The 21,977-nt window shown below is 36.9% G+C and overlaps 1 protein-coding gene across 6 annotated transcripts in view; it reads left to right on the top strand.

The window, feature by feature from the left end:
- The window catches only part of Npas3 (neuronal PAS domain protein 3), an 834,969-nt gene that overhangs the window by 587,196 nt on the left and 225,796 nt on the right, over nt 1–21,977 (top strand). For all 6 annotated transcript variants that reach the window (XM_076848201.2, XM_076848200.2, XM_076848202.2 and 3 more), the window contains one exon: nt 12,338–12,427. In XM_076848201.2, coding sequence (XP_076704316.1) covers nt 12,338–12,427 — 90 coding nt within the window. The remainder of the gene's footprint in view (nt 1–12,337; nt 12,428–21,977) is intronic.

Below are 21,977 nucleotides of genomic sequence, written 5' to 3' on the forward strand. Positions count from 1 at the left end.
TGAGAGGTGGACTGTCATTCATCAAACTCATTGAATGGTGGAATATGTTCATTTTCAAATTACTTTTGTTCTAACATATCTTTAGCTATTCAAGAAAAAAGAGTGTAAACGGATCATTGTGCACATTAGGTTTAGACTGAGACTATTGATTTAAGTTTTCTAGTGAGTGAGTTATCAATATGGCCAACTGCAAATTTCTTTTGGAATTACTGTGGATTGGCACATCAGTGTATTTGAATAGATCATGCATAACCTAGATTATTGTTACAGCAAATTCTTTGTATAATGTTATGACTGTTGTACAACTTCAGTAAACCACATGGTACTGAGTACTGAAAACATTTTATCTAGTGATTACTCAGGTGTATTAGGTGATAAGGGCTCTGTAGCAAAAGTAGATCTATGGCATTCTGTGGTGACCTGCCAAATAGCCCAAGACGAAATGCACAGTGAGCTAGACCTGTGCAGCAGGCTAACACCCTGAGCTGCTTAGGGAAAAAAATGGAGTAAAAAGATCTGCTGCTATTTGGCAGGTATCTTATTATCAATTCCACATCTCCAAATTTACTGGAGAATCCAGGCAAAAGGATAATGTGCATGATAGCATAGCACCCTATGACAGGAGGGGAAGGGAAAACTATATCTGGGAGATCACTGTTGATAATTCCTTCTGACTTTGGAAAATTACATGATGACATCATTAGCTCCATCATTGGTTCCAAATGATCCATTCCTGTATGGTAATTATAAGAGCATATGTGAGTACTTTTAGATATATTTATCTATAACAAAGTGTCTAGGCATCTCAAAATTTATAAAATAAATCTTTTGAAAAAAATTGAGCATTTAGTGATAATTCATATATTGAATATAATTTGTCTTTTGACACCCAGGATTGATTACTCTAGTAAATCCTTCAAGACAAAGTGGAATTTCACTTTTTCAAATATCTTTAAGCACAATCAGGCACCTATTTTAAAGAAAAAAAATAAAATCACAGTGATTATTTGACATATCAGTCAAATATTTAAGATAGAAATAATTGTGTCTGTCATTTCTGCTGCCTGATAAAGTAGGTTAAAAAGGCTTGACAGTGCTCAGCCCAGTCATTTCCATGGTTAAATATATTCCACATCTTTTTTCAGATAACATATCTAATTTTAGATTCAGGTAGTCATTTCATATTTTATCTTTGCAGTTAGTTATACATAGCTTCTTTATAGACAACTTCAGTCCCATGATTCTTATTAAAGTCATTGAAACTACTAGAAGAAAGTGTAGGAGAAAAGCTTCAGGACTTTGAAATTGTTGAAGAGTTGGGCAAGGATCAAGATCCCCAAAACAGAGGAAATAAAAGCAAAACTATATAGATGGGATTACATCAAAACTAAAAAGCTTCTGCACAGCAAAAAAAAGCAATCAAGAGTAAAGAGACAGGCTGCTGGGGTTGTGGCTCAGTGGTAGAGCACTCGCCTAGCACGTGCGAGGCTCTGGGTTCAATTCTCAGCACCACATAAAAATAAATTAATAAAAAATGAAGGTATTGTGTCTAATTACAACTAAAAAAATTCTTAAAAAAAGAATGAAGAGACAACCTACAGAATGGAAAAATTTGTAACCTATATATCTGATAAAGGGTTAATATTCAGGATGTATAAGGAACCAAAAACCATCTCAATAGTCAAAAAAAAACTCGATTAAAAACGGACCATAGACGTAAATAGACATTATCTCAAAAGAACATGTACAAATGACTAACAGATACACTAATCATTAGGAAAATGCAAACCAAAACCAAAATGAGATATAACCTTATTCCAGTAAGAATGGCTATTATCAAAAAGACAAAAGAAAACAAGTGCTGGTGAGAATGTGGAGAAAAGAGAACCTCACACACTGTTGGTGGGAATGTAAATTAGTACAGCCATAGCAGAACACAGTTTGGTGGTTCTTTGAAAAATTAAAAATAGAACTACCATATGGTCCAGCACTTCTACTACCTAGTCTATAGCCAAAGGAAATGAAATCAGCATGCCAAAGACACATCTGTACTTCCGTGTTTGTTTTTTTTCATCACAATGGCCAAGAAATGGAAACAGCCTAAGTGTACATCAGCTGTTGAATGGATAAAGAAATGTGGTGCACATACACATACGCTATTTAGCCACACAAAAAAAAGAATGAAATCCTGTCATTAGCAACAACTTGGATGAAACTGGAGATCATCATTGTTAAGTGCAATAAGCCAGGTGCTGCAAATCTAGTACCGCATGCTCTTGTTCATGTGTTTAATCTAAAAAAGTTGAACTCAAAGAAGTTGAGACTGGAATGGTGGTTACCAAAGGTTATGGAGAGCATGAGGGAGGGAGGAAGGTAGAAAGGTTGATAAGTGGGTCATAGTTAGAAGAAAGAAGCTCTGGTATGCAATTGCCCAATAGGGAGACAATAGATAACAACAATCTTCTATACATTTCAAAATGATAGAAGGAAGTATTTTGAATATTCACACCATAAAGAAATGATAAATGAGAAAATAGACATGTTTATCCCAATTTAAATATTATATATATTTAAAAATTATAGATATCCGTGGGGTGTTATGTGAGATATATATCACATATCACATAACACCCCACGGATATCTATAATTTTTATGTTTTTATTAGTTAAAAATACATTTTTAAAATTCATGGAGATTTTGATGAAGGCATCTTTTAATCCTGGAAATTCACAAAATACCCAATCTCTCTTCAGTGAAAGCATTGAATTATCTCCCAGTCAAGAGACTGTTGAAGTAGAATTAGAGGAAGGAAACTCCATTTTCATTGTTCATGTTTAAAAAACAATCAAGCAACATATTCACTTTAGTAAGCCAGTGAAAAGTACCAGAATTTCATTTTCTTCTTTACTAATATGCTCATCCCACATCCCACACTCTGGCTCAGGTCCTTCCATTCTGTTCCTGAGTTGGACTGAAGAGGCCAGGATCAATACAGCCAAGCACCACTGTGTTTTTAATTGTATAAATTTAAGCTGCCTTTTAATGTACACATAGCAAGTTTGGTCCTAGGAAATTTCAGATGCTAAATTGCTTCACTTTAGAGTTTCTCCAATGATCTCCTGTGACACTAGTTGTTCTGCTTTGAATATATGCAAGTATGTGAGGAAACAGTAAAAATCCATGACTTCTTATTCCTCCTGTGTGTTAAGTAGTCAAGCACATGGGATAAAAGCAGCAGCATTTCCTTGGAGCCTGAACAAGATGAGAGCCCTCTGGACAAGCAGTGAAGGCTGGTCCTCTCACCTACACTCCGCAGCCAACTGTGAAATGAAAGCAGAAGGTCAGCCAAGCACCCGAGAGCCAGGGCGAGCGCTAAACCAAGTTGTTTATCCTGAGCTCATTCAGGACCAGGCCCCAATTCCATCAGAATAATTGATTTTCCCATAAATGTGTATCTCTGCTTCATATGGAGCTAAATTCTGGAGCTAAGGCAGTGAAGCAACATAGCCTCTAAGCATTTGGAATGCACAGAAAACCAATATAAAGATTTCAATATTGTAAAATGTAGGACCCACAAGAGGTGCAATTACTCACAAAAGATTTCAGAAACAATTCTGAGCATTGTCGATTTTAGGAACCAAATGCAACTTTTTATTATTGGTCCATCATATTTATAGCATTATGTGGGTCTACTAAAAATTAATTATTAATTAGATGAATGATATGTAAAATAAAGAGCAGAGAGCTTAGCTACAATGATTTCCTGGAATTAACATAGAAGGTTTTCACAGCCAAAGCATTGTCCCCAACCAGAAATTTGAAACTATATTTGTAACAATCAAGTTCCTATCAGTTTAAATGTTTTTTTATGCCATTTCCCTAGAGATACAAATAAAATGTTCCTAGAAATGAAACTCACATGAATGTCCCAGATTAATATCTGAGGGTATCTAAATGGTCTCTTAATATGCTAAATTCATTACAGGGTTTCTTAATCATTGTTAGTACCCCTGACACAAACCTTTTCCCTAAAGGATACATGTGAAAAGCATTTATTATTTTCTCTTATAAGTCTGCATTTTAGTTACCTACTGCCCAGTAAACAGATTCATACTATAATCAGCCATAACAGAAGCATCAGTGTGACTTTACCTGACAACATCAACACATACTTTCTGGTAAACATAATTGTAAAATAAATTTCTATGAGATCTATCTTATTTTCACATTGAATTCTTTATACAACAGTATGTCTACTACCAGAGAGAGGTACAAAACAAATTCCTAAGTCTGAATGGAACAGGAAGTAAGATCAGTGTTCTGGTCAACTTGTGGTCTAGGGTTGTTGTACCAGCTGCCAGTTGGGAGGGTGGTTCTTATGCTTTAACTGTGGAGTATCCTGTCCACATGTGGAAATTAGGCTCTTCTTCAATTGCAGAGGAGTTTCTTCAAGGTCTGTTGGTCTTTTGACTGCATGTTTACCAAATCCAATAATTCATGCCTTTTCCAAATAAAAGCTAACATAGTAGAGATACAGAGCTGGGTGATAGCAGATAGGGGCCCTCACTATGGAAACTACCTTTGCCTTGGTTTTATAAATTTATTTTCCAACTTTGCTAATTTTCTTAGTCATGGATGAATTTTAAGAGAACAGCTTGGGAGTCAAGACCTTATATCATTCACCTGTGTGAAATCCAGGCTGTATAGGCCTGATGCATAGCAAGTACTCAACTGGTGTTTTCTGAAGCAACCAACAGGTGTTTCCTAAATAGAAAGAGCATGAGAATCACTTATGTGGAAAGAAATGCTGGAAGAAACAAAGATTTGGCACAGCTATGTCAGTGTGTAATAAGTAAAAGCCCCAGCAGTTAGTCTCAGCAGCAGGAGGAAAAGTTCAGAAAAAAAGTCTAATTTTTCTGAACCTCAGTTTCCTCATCAGTAAAGTGTAATTAAATAATACCTATCTTAGATATGACCTCAATAATTTGCTAACATATGTTATTTCCCTCCCTCTTCTCTGATAAAGGGGAGTGAACTTAGCATCGTTTACACATCCTATATGATAATGATAAATACATATTATGTATAATATATAGTAGCATATTTGGCATGTAATAGATAATAGAATATGTAATAACATATATGTAAAATGAAGGTCATGCCCTATTTTCTAGTAATCTACAGGATGTCAAAACATAGTTGTTATTTTCCTTTTTTTTTTTCTGTTATTTTATTTAATGCCAACAATTTGAAAGACACCTGGCACCCTGTGTGTCACCATGTGTCTCACCAAAGCAAAGCACGGACATTTTGGGGCCTTTCAGGAGCAAAGCAATGTACTGCTTATATTATTTCTGCCAAGGGGGAATTCCTCCTTTAACTTGAAACAACTCTGAATTCAAAGGGAGAGATGCACAATGAGGAATTAGTCCCTGGATTCTGACGGGGCTACCTTCCAGTTAATTAACATACCACATGTGCAAAAGGAGACGTTTTAATATTCTAATGAATATTTGTGCCTTGGAATAAATAGGAAGACTCCTCTCCGTGAGGTAAAAGGAGCTCATGAGCAGCGTGGTGGTCATTTATGCCCCAAGCAGAGCCCTAGTTCGCTGAGGACAAGTCATAGATAATGTGGGATCCAAAGTGCCGTCCCTGGTGGCTCAGAAGTATATGTGATTCTACCAAATACCACACACTATCTTTGTACCAGAAAAACCTGTTGTCCATTTGGCTGGATGTTCAAATCAAGAAATCTCCATCCCTCAAGGCTGGATGTAAGGCTCGAACTAGCATCCTACAGAAAAAAAAAAAAAAAGAAAAAAAAAAGGTCAGCACTTTGATACACAGCTCCCACAAAATGGAATTTTAATGAGCCGAAGCAAAACCTGAGCTCCTTGCTCAGAAAGCAGGTGTCTTTGTTCTTTTCATGTTTTAACATTTCACTAGCCTACCATGTCCCCTTTTATTCTGGTACCTCTCCTCTAAGAACTGAAGAGAAGCAGCCCATGCCTCTCTGAACAGTTTTTCTTACCTAAGATGTTTGAATTTTTGTGTTTTATAAAAATCTTAGGAAAGATGTTTTGAGGTGTCATGGTGTGTTCTGAAATTCTTTTTTAGTGGCATAGTAGTCAAATTTGACCTAACTAATCCTGTTTGGGGCTGTGATTGGGGAACATGTGGCTTTTGGCACATGATAATATGAACGCGTGCTATCCTGAGTGTTATTGATTTACTGGAAAGGCGGGGGGTGTGGGGAGACAGAAAGCTCAGGGAGAGTCAAAGAAGTCAAAGAAAAGCCCAAACCTTTGATGTTTGCTTTTACTCACTTGTCTAAGATTCCTCTTTCTGAAAATAAGGCTTTTGTTTCTGCACAGTGATGTATTGTTAAAAGTCAGATTGCAAAGCCAAAATTTGGGAAGCTTTTCCTTCCCCATAAACAGATACATCTGGGCATTTGGGGGCACAGTCCAGGTTCTCTGAAGTTTCTGAAAGTTCACATATATGTGCCCGAGCAGTACAGCATCACATTCTGAGTGCAGAGGGTGATACAGCATTTTAATATGCCTTATCAAAGTGTGATTGGATCCAAAGGCTAAGCATTGTAAGAAAAAAATGTTTTGATAACTCTTTTAACTGTCACCAAAACAGAGTAAAAAGCTATATATTAGAGCCCAGTCCACACTCCCCAGGCCAAGTTTCTTATGGTTCAAGGGCAGACAAGCTCATTCCCCATGCTGACCCATTGCTCAGCTGCTAGAGGCAATTTTCCCACAGAGCCTCTTATTATTGTTGTTGGTTGTAGCATTCATAAAATACTCATATCTAATATCTGACAAGCATAGTGCTCAAATTTATGCTCTGCTCTTATCCTAACAGAATTATGTAATAACAGTGAAGAACTTAGGGTTCAGAGGGAAAGTTGAGTGAGTCAGAGACTGTACTCAATTACACATGGGTATTTTCCCTACAGTCTGAGTCTAAATTAGAAGAACATCACAGATGCAAGGCACATTGGACAAGGAGCACATGCGTGCATTTAAATCATGTATATCTTACTTTTTTACTGATGTAATTGTGAAATATGTTCTTTTTGCATTCATAATTAGGGGGTGGAACAGATGGTGAAGGCTTAGTTTAAAATAATCTGTCATTAAAATAACCTAGCCTACTGGTAATTCTTCTCTCTAACTGGAGATAGGTCATAGGAAAAGAGTTTAGGGTGATTTTCCTCCCCCTCCTTTCTGCATTGGAATGTAAAAAAAAAAAAAAATGAACCACTAATTTCAGAATGGAGAATTGTCCCTGGGAGGGCACCATACTAGAATTTCACTCAGAAATTTGGCTGCAATGGAATATGCATAAAAAAGAAAGCAAAGACAAAACTCCGTTGACAAATATAAATCCATTTAGCACAATGCATTAAACATTAGTATACCTTCAATCATGCAGCTACAGTTAGTTTCATACCCTGCAAGGAAATAACCTCATCATTTGACAAACACCGTTAAAAGCATTCAGCTTTTGGGGTTAAGAAACTGTGCCATACACTTTATATGTTACACTGATGTCAGGGGATATAAAGTATAATTACAGGCATTATTATTCAGAGATGCCGCAGCTCCTGACTCCTGCATCCAAGCCTCACTCCTTGCCTGTGTACCTCATAGACTTACTGGGATGTGACAAAGGAAATCTCCTATCAGCCCTGTCTGGATAGCTAAGAACTATTTTCAGTAATAAGAAAACTGTCTTGATAAATCAGATACTTGCATGTCTTTAAAACGTCTGTTTTACTGTTTCTTCTAAGATTTTGTTCTCCATCTGCTTTGAGGGAAGCAGATAGATTTCAGCATGGCTTTATAATAAATCTTCTTGAGGAGGGACTAGCATTAACATTTGTGTAGGTTCTTTTTCATCTTAATCCAACCTTAGTTAATAATCAGAAAATTCTACATAGTGGGTAAGAAGATGTAATTAACCCTTTGACCCCAGAATCTTAATTGGCGCCTGTTGAAAACAGTGGGCAGTTAAAAAAAAAATTAAAAAGTAGCCTGCAGTGATTGAACCGCATAGTATATAATAGCTTTCTCAATTCAAAATTTTAAAAAATTCCACAGAACTTTCAGATTAATCACATTTGGTTTCTGAGACTTCTGATTGAACGTTTCCTTCTTCCTCCCACCTTTTTTAAGTTGAGACACCCAAATTAAATCAATATTGATGCTTTTCTTCAGACTTTTCTAAGCAGCAGAATACAGCTAACTATAGACAGGAACGCCCTTGAATGGAAAGGTAATGGCTGTGTGAAGAGTAACTTGCCAATCTACTTTAGACCCAACTTCACATCCTATTCCTTATTTGAAAGGTAATCAAACCTGAATTGTGGGTATTTGTCTCAGACTATAGTTATAATTGACCAAAATGATACATATAAAAGTAAAAAAAAAGCTAATTAACCAAGGTGTTTTTTTTTTTTCTCTTTAACCTCTACAGTGACTAACAACTAATCTGACTCGTTTTCTCTACCAAACTGGCTGTTATTTTTAATTGAATTGACTGGATGTCTTTGTGTCATGTAGACATAGACTCATTTTAATCTCACCGGGAAATTGGAACATGTGTCAAAGCCTCTATTTTTGCCAAACAAAACTGGCCAGGTCTTAGGTGGCTGCTGCTTAATAGCATCAGATGTTTAGCCTCCAGATATTCCTCTTCCCTGCCATGGTGCCCAAACCTCCTGAGTATTTTAGGGAGTACACGGGATCTGAACCTAATGTTAAAAGTTACAATCTCCTTAGATGAGAAAGTAAAGTATATGTGTAAATGAAAATGATACATCTATTCAGGAACAGCCCTGAATACTTATTAAAGCCATAAAAGGTCTACTCTAACCTTGATATTCCAAATATCCAGACCATCTGAGAAATCTGTGGCATCTAAATCTGCAAATAATCTAATAAATCCTAAATAACACTTTTGGGCAAAACAGTTTCCATCCCTCTTTGTCATTATAGCATGTGTGCTATAAAACAAAAAGCATTGAGCTCAGAAGTATAACTAGATTTAAAAAGTCTTGACTGTGCTATTGTTTAGGTGCTTGTTTGACAAAGATAAGCAAGACACTGTTCCACTGTTGAGAAATTTGTCATGTCTTGTTGAGTAAAACCAACAAGGATCATACAATGTTGTAATATTATGGAAGTACAGAAGATTCAATCCTGGTTCTGCCACAAGCTGGCTGTCCCATCTTGTCCAGCCATTTAGCCTCTCTGTGCCTCAGCTTTCTCACCTGAAAAAATGAGGGTTTAGACTACAGGAGATTATTTCCATGCCACTTCATCCATGCCAACTTTCTTCTGCTCCCAACAAGCCTTCGGATTGTCTCCACAGAAGTTCTCCTGTGATATCTCTCTGTGTCATCACGCTCGTTTGACAGTAGCATATGAGAGATGTGATTTGAGAAGATGGCCTACTGAGTTCTCTAATCATATAGAGCCCAAGGCTATTAGGTTGAATGAAAAACCAAACCAGGACCTTTTCTCCAAAGGGAAGTTCAAAGGGGGAGGGTTCTAATCCTCATGAGTCAATTATACCTATAGTCTGAGACAAATACCCATAATTCAGGTTTGATTACCTTTCAAATAAGGAATGGGATGTGAAGTTGGGTCCAAAGCAGATTGACAAGTTACTCTTCACACAGCCATTACCTTTCCATTCAAGGGTGTTCCTGTTTACAGTTAGCTCTATTCTACTGCTTAGAAAAGTCTGAAGAAAAGCATCAATATTGATTTAATTTGGGTGTCTCAACTTAAAAAGGTGAAAGGAAGAAGGAAATGTTCAATCAGTAGTCTCTGAGAAATCTTGTTTCAGATAAAGATGTGTTGAAGTGAGATCCTTTCTGGATTTGTAGGAAGGAATCTTCTCTCCATTTGCACTGGTTTCAGGTGCAGTGAGATCAGCGCACTTGTCTCCATAGATTCAAAACCAATGCAAAGGAAGAATGAGGGCATAAAACATTCTACAGTGGAAAGGTTAGACCTGACGAGGCCCTAGAGAGTTTGGCAGTTTGTCAAAGATAAGGACCCCATATCTCTTAGACAGCATTTTGTTCCCCACAGTTGGTTCCAGGGGAAATACCATAGAGCAAAGGTGACCATGTGACCTCTTGTGCAAATGATTTATGAACTCTTTTGTCATTCCACTTCTGTTTTTTTTTTTCTTAACGATCTATCGTTTGAACCAAGTGATGCTGTTCAAGAAGTCATAGGATGCCTCTTAGTCTAAATATTTTAACTTAAGAAATGCTGTGAATATTTGTCTTTTCATAAATCACCCATATCAATTAGACAATGTTTATTTTTAGTAGAAAACAGAATAATTATTGAGTCTATTAGGAATCAAAATCAAACTCAACTAAGGATGGGCTATTGCCTAACTTCACTAAACCTCAATTTCATTGTATATTAAATGTAGATGACATTTGTGAAAATTTAAAAATACATGCATACTGCTTAGCACATATTGCTTAATAAATAAAAGCTGTTATTATTTTACTGTCTCACCTAAAAAAAATTCTATTGGGTAATTCACTCTTTTGTGAAGCAATATAATGTAACTTGAATTGTCTTCACAACTCACTAAATCAGAGGATAGGATTGGTTGCCAGCTACAGTGTCTATCCATTGTGGGGCAGTGAAAAGAAGTCAGAAAACATGAAAATCTACATTTTATGTATGCATATAAATAAATACACATGTATGCCCAAATACATATATCTAAACATATATGCACAAATACATGTATTTCATTGCCTTAGTCTGTTCTGTGCTGATATAGCAGAATACCTGAGATGGGGTAATTTACAAAGAAGAGAGATTTATTTCTTATAGTTCTAGCATCTGGGAAGTCCAAAGTCAAGTGCCCCATATCTAGCCAGGGCCTTCTTACTGCATCTTCCTATGGCAGAAGACAGAGGACAAGAGGGCAATTGAGAGAAGGAGAGGAAGGGGACCTCACTCATTGTTTTATCAGGAACCCACTCTTGAGATAACTAACCTGCTCTAGTAAAAACAGCGTTAATCCATTCATGAGCACAGAGTCCTCTTGACCTAATCACCTCTTAAAGGTCTCATCTCTAAACAATATATTGCACTGAGGGTTAAGTTTTCAACATATGAACTTCAGGAGACACATTCAATCCATAGCATTTGTATGCATACACATTCTTTTAAATCCAGTATTGTTTCTGGGGTTTGAAGGAATAGATATTTTACCTGAATTTTATGTACTTTTTCTACCTTTCTGTATTTAAAAACTTATGTCATTAATTTAGTGCTTCCCATATCTTGCTCCCAACATTGATTACATGTATTTTGCAAATTCACAACCTTTGCCAATGCCGCTAATCCTTAGTGTTGCAAGTAAGTCTTGTGCAATTCATTTTATTAAAAAATAAATAAATGAAGCAAAACAAAAGACTTAAGGATAATGGAAACTGCAAAATGTGCTTGGACCACAAGAAATTCAAACAAATGTATTTCCATTTTGGGTGGTGGCTCATAGTTGGAGACCTGATGATTTACGTTCATTTGTCGAACTAGCAATGCAACTCTCCAATTAAAAAGTTGGTCTGAGGTTTCAGTAGTTACAGATGATGTGCAGATACTTTCATTCTTTTGTTCTTTCTTCTTCTGTGTTCAGGAGTTCTAATAGAAACTAGATCTATCACAATAAAACTTTAATACTGAGTTCTGCAAAACAGGATAGCAGTTTGCAAGGTTTCAGCCTGTAAACATTCACCCATAATGTATTGACTTTTCTTATTTGTTCTAACACAATAAGCACTGAGAATAAGGAGGGCATAATCCTCTATTAATTACTAAATTATTGATGTCCATAGTAGTTCAAGTAGTGATCCTACTTGCTCTTCCTATAGAAACTCTTTTTTTTTCTTCCATTTCAATTTCCATTCCTCTTCAGCTATTTAAGAGAATATCTTGCTGATTTACTTTAAGTAACCACTGAATCCCCCCAAAATAAGGGTGAATGAAATCTTATGAAATCATCACAACCTTATTTTATATGTGAATGTAATGTATCTCGATCAAAACAATGGAGGCCAAAGGAAGTTCCTGAAATAAAGAAAAGTTTATAGTTGTGATTCAGGTGTCTGAATTCGTTTAGATATAATGCAGTACTGAAAGATCTTAGAACTTGGGTTGCATATGAAGAAGAAATGGGCTTAAATTCATGTGTTGCTTTATATCAGTTGCCTTATTAATTAAATATCAGATGTATTTATTAACCTATATCTGTTTGTTTTTTTTCCTGCAGTCCCTGGATGGCTTTGTATTTGCACTAAATCAAGAAGGAAAATTTTTGTATATTTCCGAAACAGTCTCCATCTACCTAGGCCTCTCACAAGTAAGTGAAAACATTTAGATTCTTGGTGGCAAATTGTGAAGGCTCTCTCTGCCTCATGTTTTTCCTTCTTCAACGGATATTCTATTTAGCATGAATTATCAAATTTATTATTTAATGGGCTCTACCGGATTCACTAAGTCAGTGAGAAACCTGTCAGAATAAACTTGTGCTCAAAAACTTTAGTTCCCCTCCCTGCCCCCCAAGGATCATTATTAATTTATTGAGAACAAATGAAGTTTCTTCCCTCGGTTGTTTTGAACTTTGAAACCTCTGTGCCCAGTAGGAGAGGGACACACTAATAGTGCTTCCCTTGTGTCCTATTACTGGATGTTTATGGAGTACCCTGCATTATCCTGGGAGCTGACACAATGGCAGGAGTCATTTGGAGTCAAGAAATTCTGAAAGAGACCATTAAAATGTGTGGCAGGGAAGGTTCCAGCAAGGATATATTTTGCTGCCTTTGCAAATGCTTCCTAATGCTGAAAGACAATTTCATAAAATAAGGCAGTCTTTCATTGTTTGTTATTTAATTGCTCAAATGTGTTTATCAGAGGGTAAAAGAAAAGAAGATGGATTCTGATGGGGCAAGTGACAACATCCTGGTTTTCAGTTCTTGATATTCCCCTGGAACACAAAAATTTTAGTTCCATTGGATTCCAAGACCCAGGCTGCATCTACAGAATGCCAAAATATCCTGAAGTAAAGTTTACCATTCAGCTAACTATCCAGATGTTTCTCTCCATAAAAGTGCTAAGCATCTGGGTATTTGTGCCTGTACAGGTAATTGGCTAAGTTTGACCCTTTTCATCTGGTGGTTTGGAAGGAGGAAAACAGCCTAGCCTCAGAGGGAGGGATTTTGTATGTGTGTGACAATCTGCCAAGTTGGATAATCTACCTCTCATCAGTTGCCTCTTGCAGCTGAAGCTAGAGATAAGATTCGACTCTCTCCTCTTAAGTGGGGCCCACCCAGACCCACTGCTTCTCAAAGTTGGCACAGCTCTAAGGGAGCATCTAGCATGGCTGGCTCTTAGTGAGTTTGTTGGGTAATAGCTAAATCAAGAAAGACGTTGGAAAATAATAGAGAGAGAAGAGATTTGGCATTTCACGAGGGTTGGGGGGAGGAGGAGAAACACTGCCAAATTTGACTATTTACTGTTGAGAATCCAAACATGGGGTACCATCATTAATGCTTCCTTTAAGAACATACAAGCTATCAGATGTAATGTGCAGAGAATTATATTTTTTGTGGACTTTAGCAAACCAAGCGATAAAAACTGAGCTATTGTTAACTCAGTATTAGTATTCTTGTATCTTGTTAAAATCTCTGGTTTTGTAATAGCCTTTAATAGACCTTAAGCCTTGTCTTAATCTGCTTGGGACCTAGTAGTGAGAATCTTCAATTTTGAAATTGGTGCGCCACCATGTTGCAAATACTGTATAGAACTGGAAACGCCACTATTTGTTGTTCTGCAATGCCCATATTCATCTGTTTTATGTGGAGTATCCAACGAAGTTTAATAAGCCAGTAAAGAAGAAGGATGAATAATTAGTTTAAGCAGGTAAATGCTAATTAGGGAACTCCTGAAAAGCATCCATTATATACTAGCTCCAAACACATTTTACAGCCCTGGTTAGTGGTGTAATCCAAATTCTGTCAAGGCAACTGCATTTTCTGTAATTGAGATGTGTATGTTTGCTTTGCATAACAGATGGCTCTGTATGCTTAGACTGATAGCTAGGAAAATAATAATTGCATTATTCTGGCCAAAAGAATATTAGCTCTTGGGTTTTGGCCATTTCAGTCAGTCCTCCTGCCAGCACAGCATATGCACATATATGGATTGGATTTTCAAGGAAATTGATGCATCTGGAATAGTGTGGCCATCTGAAATATCATCTGTTCAAGAAAAATTTGGCTTTAACCCTGTGCTGGTTTCTCCTTAAATGCAGTTTATTTCTGTGCTTCTCTACTGTAGCATTAAGTCAATCTTTTCCTAAATCTGAAATAAATAATCGAGGTTTCTGCAAAAGAAAGTAGCCATGTAGAAATGGTACAGGATCTGGCAACTTCTGTGCACTCAGCTCCTGCTTTTGCATGTGGTGGCTTTAAAAGTGTGCACCAATAGTCAACATCTTGACTTACCTAAGGCAGACCCTGGCTCCGTGCGCTGCTACCTTCTCCTTCTCATGGACACTTGCAGTGTTGAGGCTGGGATATAGGATAAAAGTCTTCATTTGGCAATATTACACAACTGAAATGATGAGGGGTCAGAAAAAAGTGATTTTTTTTCACATACCAATCTATGTAGAGTCCAAAACTGAAATTTAAGAGGAGTTCTAGATTAATATGAAAATGGCCTATTATGATATAGCTTTAAATGCTGAAACTTAGGAAAAGAGTTTTCAAACCAGTTAAGCTACCAAGTCATACTAGGAAACTGGAGATTCCTGAGACATACCGTTCTCAAGCCATTTGGGAGGTTGCAGGGAGCCTCAGGGAAATACGCAAACATATTCTAAGTCATTCAGTTAAGCATCTGGTCTTCTACCAATACAAACACATGCACGGGAGCACAACCATTACTAAAATTTGGACTGAATGCTCTGCTTGTGTTCTACAACTTTGGCTAAGTGGTTATTCCACCATATTCTAGATAGTGATAAGGAGTTTTTAAAGTTATGCTCCCTCCTTTCCTTTTAAAACAGTTTTGTTAAATAAAAAACATGTGCCTCTATCAGCAAAGACTTACCTAGAGAAACTGCTGAGTATTGTGAGTATCTCTGTTTGTTAGGGTGGAGCCATGTCTGCATTTCTAACTCTCAAGATATTCCATCCTCAGTTTTATTTTCTTTCAACATGTAAATAAATATGGTGGCTTTAAAATGGCTTATGCCAATTAGGATTTGTTTGGGGTTTATGAGAAAAACCGTGAAGTAGGGAAACTTCTGCTGAGCTCGGTGGTGTAGCCTGGGTACAGAGCCAGCTAGAATGAATTTGTTTCTGCACGTCACTGAGTATGAGAATTCCTGGTGTCCAGGACACTGTGTGCTGGTCACTGTCATGTGCTTGTGGTGAAGGAATGAAGTAAGCAATGGTAAGATTGTAGTCTCCTCAGCAGCCCTTTTGTCTTTTCCAGGCAGTGAGATAGATATGTAATTTCACATCCAAGAAGTGGTTTTAGGTGGTAGAAGTATGCATTGTCGACTTGCTTTCCTAGATAAAAATGATTCCCACTTACTCACCATGAGGCCTTCTCCTAAAGGAAGAGCCCCATATATTAAGGATGATTTTGGTTTATATAGAGATTAAAAGACTTCTTATACCTAGCAATGGCATTCAGAGCTAGCCAGACAACTCTGCTCCCTAGCTATGATGGAATTGGTCAAATGAAAATAAAGAAAGAAAATAGAATAGATTCCCTAATGCTGAAAATGTAACTATGATAATGTACCCAGCTTTTATGAAATCTCTTCCAAAACATAAGGGGCTTAATCACCAAAGAATTCAACAAAGACATTTCATGATAAATAAAAAGCAGTTCTAATTGATATAGAATTTAAAGTTTGGAGAAATATTTATATGTTGGCTTATATTTTTCTCTTTCCACAAAGGATTTGAAATAAGCATTTGCAATAAAAAATGATGTCCACATAGAACAAGGGAATATAAAGCTTCAGATTTAGCTGTGAGCTTCCTGGCAACCAAAGCAAAAAAAAAAAAAAAAGAAGATAGAGTCAAATACCAAAAATAAGGAATCATTGCTTTTTAAGGAGAGCAGTTTTTCTGGACCTGAAATCTAAAAATAGATTTCACATAGGCTACCTATTGAGGCTAACATATAGATTATAGACATATCAATTTGCTTCCACTGGAATCCACATTCACAGCAAGACTTAAATGACACATATGGCAAACACAAACATTTTAGAAATCTCAAAAGCTGACAGCATCACTGCAGTGAATCATGGCTAGGCTAAAGATCATTTTGAGAGTTCTGGAATCTAGGCCTTACAATAGCATTGGCTAATTTGATGTTTACATGGTTTCAAAATCAGCTTTCCTTTTAACCACCCTCAAACACTGCATTTTCTTCTAAATCCTCATGAGAACCATAACAGTATAGGTGTCAGAGGCAGAAGACATGGGTCTCAGTTGGCAGAGGATAAAAATGGACTCATGCCTTCTAAAAATCTTTTTCCTTGTGAGGTTGAGAGATGATTGTGATGCACAGTTATGCCAGCAGAATGTTTTCAACCTGGGAAATTAACCCCCTTTTTAAGGTTGTGACATCATTAAAAAAAAAAATACCCTATGCACCAGCTGAAGCCTCTCTTGAAATGTGTTCTAATCACCCCCCACCCTCCTCCACATAATGAGTGACTTCCCTTCTTCTCACATGTCCCCACCCTCATATCAGATATTTCCTGGAGATCTAAAGTCAGCCAGAAGGTGGCTGCAGACTGGGTTACAGATTGGTCTGTTTGAAGGCAGCTTGCTGAAAGGGACAGGGTGACTGCCGATATAATAAGGGCTAAAAGAGGTGAAGGTGAAAAAGGGTAAATGGTTGTTTTAAATTTGGTCTTTTTTTTTAATCATGCAGATATTTATCATAAACTCCTTTCCCCATCCTGTTGTTCATCTCCATATTTTAGATTTCTCTGCATTTGTTATATAGAATGGCAAATAAAATTACAGCCACAGCACACAAGTACAAGGTCAAATAAATGACAGAGCTCAGTCTATTTGTGAAGCTATTCTGAAAGGGAACCATGGTGCCAAATGTGGTTTATTTGAATAATAAAGAAGAATTAGATTCCCCTGATAACTTGGCCGAGGGCCAATAAATCACTGGAGGTTAAAGATGCTTTGCAACTGCCATGTCTTTCTTTTGCTTTTCCAAAGTGCAAGCCTCAACTCTTCCATTCTCTGTTTTTCAATGCAAATCAAGTTGAGGTTATGTGGTTAATACTCTCGCTTCTGTGCTTGTAAAAGATATATATTTCTTTAGTGAGGTGAAAAAAAAGAAGACATTAACTTTCCTTACAAGTTATTGCTCTTGTTTGGCATCATCACATCCTAGAGAGCTGGAATATAAGGACAAAAAAGGTATTATTATTTCAACACAACAGAGGGCTTGCAGTGATGGAACCAAGTGCATCCATCGTTGGCGTTTTTTACAGTTGGTTTTCTAAATTTATGCAATGCTAGGATAACTGGGTTCCTTTCCTAAATGAATGCAAATGGTGCTTTATGGCCCCCCTTTTCAAAGTCTTTTGAGTAGGCATACCTTGATTTAAAAAAAAAAAAAAAGGAAGAAAAAGAAAAATGTGTAATTTTCTGCAGCTTGTGATGCCCCCTCCCCTGCCATCAGTAAGTCTGCATTTTTCTCCTATACTAATCATAAAAAGTTCATCACTTCTGGATATAACAAAGAAAAATGCCCTTTTGAATGTGGAAGCTCTGAGGGTTTGGAGACTATTGAGAAAATATAAGTATCAAAATAATTCAGAAACAGTACAAGGCACAGTGGCACATTATCAATTTACAACATTTAAATTGATAAATGCTTGGTGGTGAAGGCCTACAAGGGCACTTTGAAAAGCAAATAGCGACCTGGTGAAGAAATTGATTTTTCCCCCCCGAAAATGACTGCATGATGCATCATTTGACTGCATGCTGTCCGAGTGCTTGACAGAGATAATCTCAGCAATCCCACGGGTGACCTTATCGTTCTCACCAGGGCAACTTTGTCTACGTTCTGACTTTGTGCATGTCAAGGTTCCTCCCGGCAGGATCCTTGGGGGAAAAAGTTCCTCTGTTCGATCCAGATATTGAACTGCTCGCTCTTCCCCCTTTTCCCTCCACCCCACCCTGGCAAATAGGCAAACACGCCTCTTTATTTCATCCATAATTATGAATGAGTCAGGCAGAAGAATACAGCTCTGTGCTCTGTATCTGTGAAAGCCCTTATTGCCTTTTAGTTCACATAGTTCTTAGCTGATGATCTATAGTGGCAGGGATCTTTTTTATCAAAAAGAGTAGGAAAATTCCCTAATGTTCTTCTATGGTATGCTGCCGTCTTAAGCAAAATTGGAAAAGCTAGCATGTTTCTTTCTTCCCCTTGCTTATAGGTGTTTTTCCCCCCTCCCCTAAATTCTTGACACAGAAACCTTCTGAAAGTGTCTTAAGCCATACATGTTACTTTCTATTAACTTTGTTCTCTTACCATCCAGTGATCCTAGGTATTTATCTTATACCTTTAAAATTATGCAACAATGGTATAAGCCCCAGGTAATGCATTACCCTGAGATATTTGGCTGTGAATCCCAGTGGCAGCCTCTGTAGAAATTCGATGCAGTCCATGAGGCTTCTTCAGGACTGCTGATGTATGGAAAGTGTTTTTCTATCAGAGAGGAATAATTGACAATTTTTTATGCTTAAATTTTTTTTTTCTGTTGATATATATGGATGCGTGTATGTGCGTGTCTGTTTATCAGTAATCTTCCTGCCACACAGCTTGTCGTTGATAATTACAATTCTTGATTAGCCATTTCTTGAAGGCAGCAAATTCCCTGCCTGGTTTGGCCCCCTGAAGCTATAGTCCCCACTGCCTTTGACACCCTCAGTTCACCATCTTCAACCCCTTTTACCTCCTTCTTTCATCCACAACATTAATTCTGAGTGAACAAGACGTGCTTCCTTGCTTTTGACAAGATTTGCTGCAGTCTCATGCGACAAAAACCCAACACTCATTCCAGATTCAGAAAGTAGGATTTATAACAGCATTTTAATTTAATGTTGGATGTCGAACATATAAAGAGATCACAGTAGTACTAGAGCTGAAAATTGATGCCTTTTTTATTAGTGTCCTCTCAGAAGTGGGTGAGACGCTGTTTGTGCAGTGGAGCACAGAGCAGCACAGTCAGATGAATGAGGATATGCTATCTGCAAGGAATCATATTTCAAGCCACTGTCGGCCTCTATTGATGTGCTCAGAGTTGAAAGGTTATGCTAGTAAATGCCATCCGAATTTCCAGCATTAGAAATCGGTAGAATAATCTGCTGCCTGTCACTTTATGCTCAGCCTAAATGCACTGCGTGGGGATGCTTTACTTATTTTAACTCCAAATTAATTTCTTATTACTGGTGCATTTCTTTCTCTTCTCCATGCCTTCCTCAGTTCCCAAATGGGACTGATCTTTCACAGGTTCTTCAGAGTAGACCAATTTCTGTGAAAGAAATGTGTGTCATCATACATGAGAATCATGTTATTCTGACTTATTCCTTTGAACATATTTTACCAGGCAGCGAGGCTAAAACATAGGAAGTCTATGCGAAGAGGCCTCTTCTTGTTAGATTGCATCACAGAATCTCAGGACAATTCAAGATAGGCTCAGCATTGTCAAATGTATAAATTGAGGAACTTCTACATTGCTTCTTGATTCCTGGAATTAAAGTGAGCCAGGGAAAAAGAAAAATGGAGATTTTCTTCATTTTATGGATAAGGAAATCTAATGTCCAAAAAATGCTTTCTAAGGAGCCAGCTCATTTTGTTTATGTGGTTAAAATGGTATTTTCAGCTTCATTTTTGAAGTAGAGCACTAAGCAAAAGTAAGATTAAGAAAATTTAGCCATCATTCTAAGTCTGTAATTTATTCATTTTTAAATAATGAAATGATGTTTTTCTGAATTAACCCATGTATTATTCATGCAGGCATTGGCAATGTAATGTCCCTAGTTTTCTGGAAAGCAATGTGCATTTCTTTGCCTGACAAGCAGTATTTTCTATATGGTATTAATTTAATGACTTATTTTATTATGCAAAGTTGGAAAGTAAAGATAATTTCTGTCCATAATGTGGTGCTTATATAGACAATATATGCAAAAAAGAAAATACCTCTGCACCTAAGCCCGCTCTCCTTTCTCAGTGAACCTGGACCCTGTGTGAATGATGAGAGAATGCAAACTGCTCATACGAAGAGTAAGAAATAACTTGACCTTCTGGGAAGGAGGTCATAAAATCGTTAAATTCATGTGAAATCCAAATTTCATTTCTACATAAACACATTCAATCTATATAGGGTTTTAGGTCTTACATAAGAAGACATGGTTTTCATGACAGGAGTAACATGGCAACAATTTCAATGATAATTTCAGTTGGAATATAATAAGGAAATTGACTTTAGGATTTTGCATAAGTTCTAACTAGGCTGAAGACCTAAAAACTGACGCTGGTTTTGGAAAACAAATGTTCTATAGCTTTTTATCTTTCTTATCCCTATTTTCTTCTTTAGGTGACAGCCTAAAAATGTAATCTCTTTAAAAAAAGATAAAGCATCATTTTTAAAGAGATTGGTAACAATTGGGTCAATTATTTAAGGTATCTTTTGATATATGTTTGTGTAAATATGTCTATAACATAGCTATCTGAAGTTTGGGATTGGTTTCTTTCTAATTTGGTTTTCATGCCTACTGCATTTTGTCTATTAATAGCAATACTTTCCAAAATGATTCACTCAAACAGAAAACCAGGTTTTCCTTGGGGTGTTTCCTTCTCCTTTCAGCATCCTACAACTGCAAATTTACCACATTCAATAACAAAACAAAAACTTTCTCCTGTGCTGTTAATTTTTAATGTACTGGCAGATTAAATCTATTGCTTTCAATAACTATGCAAACTTTTTGAGAGCAAGGGAATGTATGCAGAAAGAAGTTGTATCCAGGTCTGAAATTGGATGCCTTCAGGGCAATTTAAGGCCCTTGGCTGAGGTAACACAGAATACCTGTGGGCCAAGCATGGCATATGATAAATCTCAGAAGTATGTCAGTAATACAGCTTTTGGATGTCAGGTAACGAAGATGCCATAGCCAATGTTATAGATGCCATTGTCATAGATGCCATTTCTTTTTTTGTCTAGGTTTTTGAGTATCAAACTTTACATTAAGGAACCTCTTCCCTTTGGCCTTTCTCTCCCCCATAGAAGCACTATTTGGGGACCACAGACAATTCTTTTAGCACTGCTTTGATATGAAGACAGTATGGATTTGATTTGTCTTTCAGTTAGGAAAGCGCTAAGGTTTTAAGGAATATACACAATGGAGATGGTTTCACGAGTCTCTGAGTTTTGTTATCACTCCATATCACTTTCAGATATTTGTAACTACTCTACCTACCGTCCTTTAGTAGATGTGTTTACCTGATCAATCAAAGTTCATAATTATTAAACTTGATATTTACTAGGAGTTTAAAAACATTTGCACAAAACATTCTTGGCTACATGTAGGAGAGATGCAGAGAAATGTTTCCAGAAAACAGAAATGGTAGTATGAGCTCTGATGTGGTTCTTCCCCATGAAATGTGCAGGTCTGCTTTGTTTTAAGAAATGTTAAGCTAGCAAAATTACAAAATGACTAGATAAAAGATTATTTGTGCTACAAAGTATTCCTTTAAGTGGTGAGTGCCTTTTTTGCCTTTAAATGTCTATGTAGAGAATCCTTATCTAATGTCAGATGAAATCATTAGGGAGTAAATGCGGGGGGGGGCACAAA

Source organism: Callospermophilus lateralis, chromosome 3, assembly GCF_048772815.1.
Source record: "Callospermophilus lateralis isolate mCalLat2 chromosome 3, mCalLat2.hap1, whole genome shotgun sequence".
Taxonomy (NCBI): Eukaryota; Metazoa; Chordata; class Mammalia; order Rodentia; family Sciuridae; genus Callospermophilus; species Callospermophilus lateralis.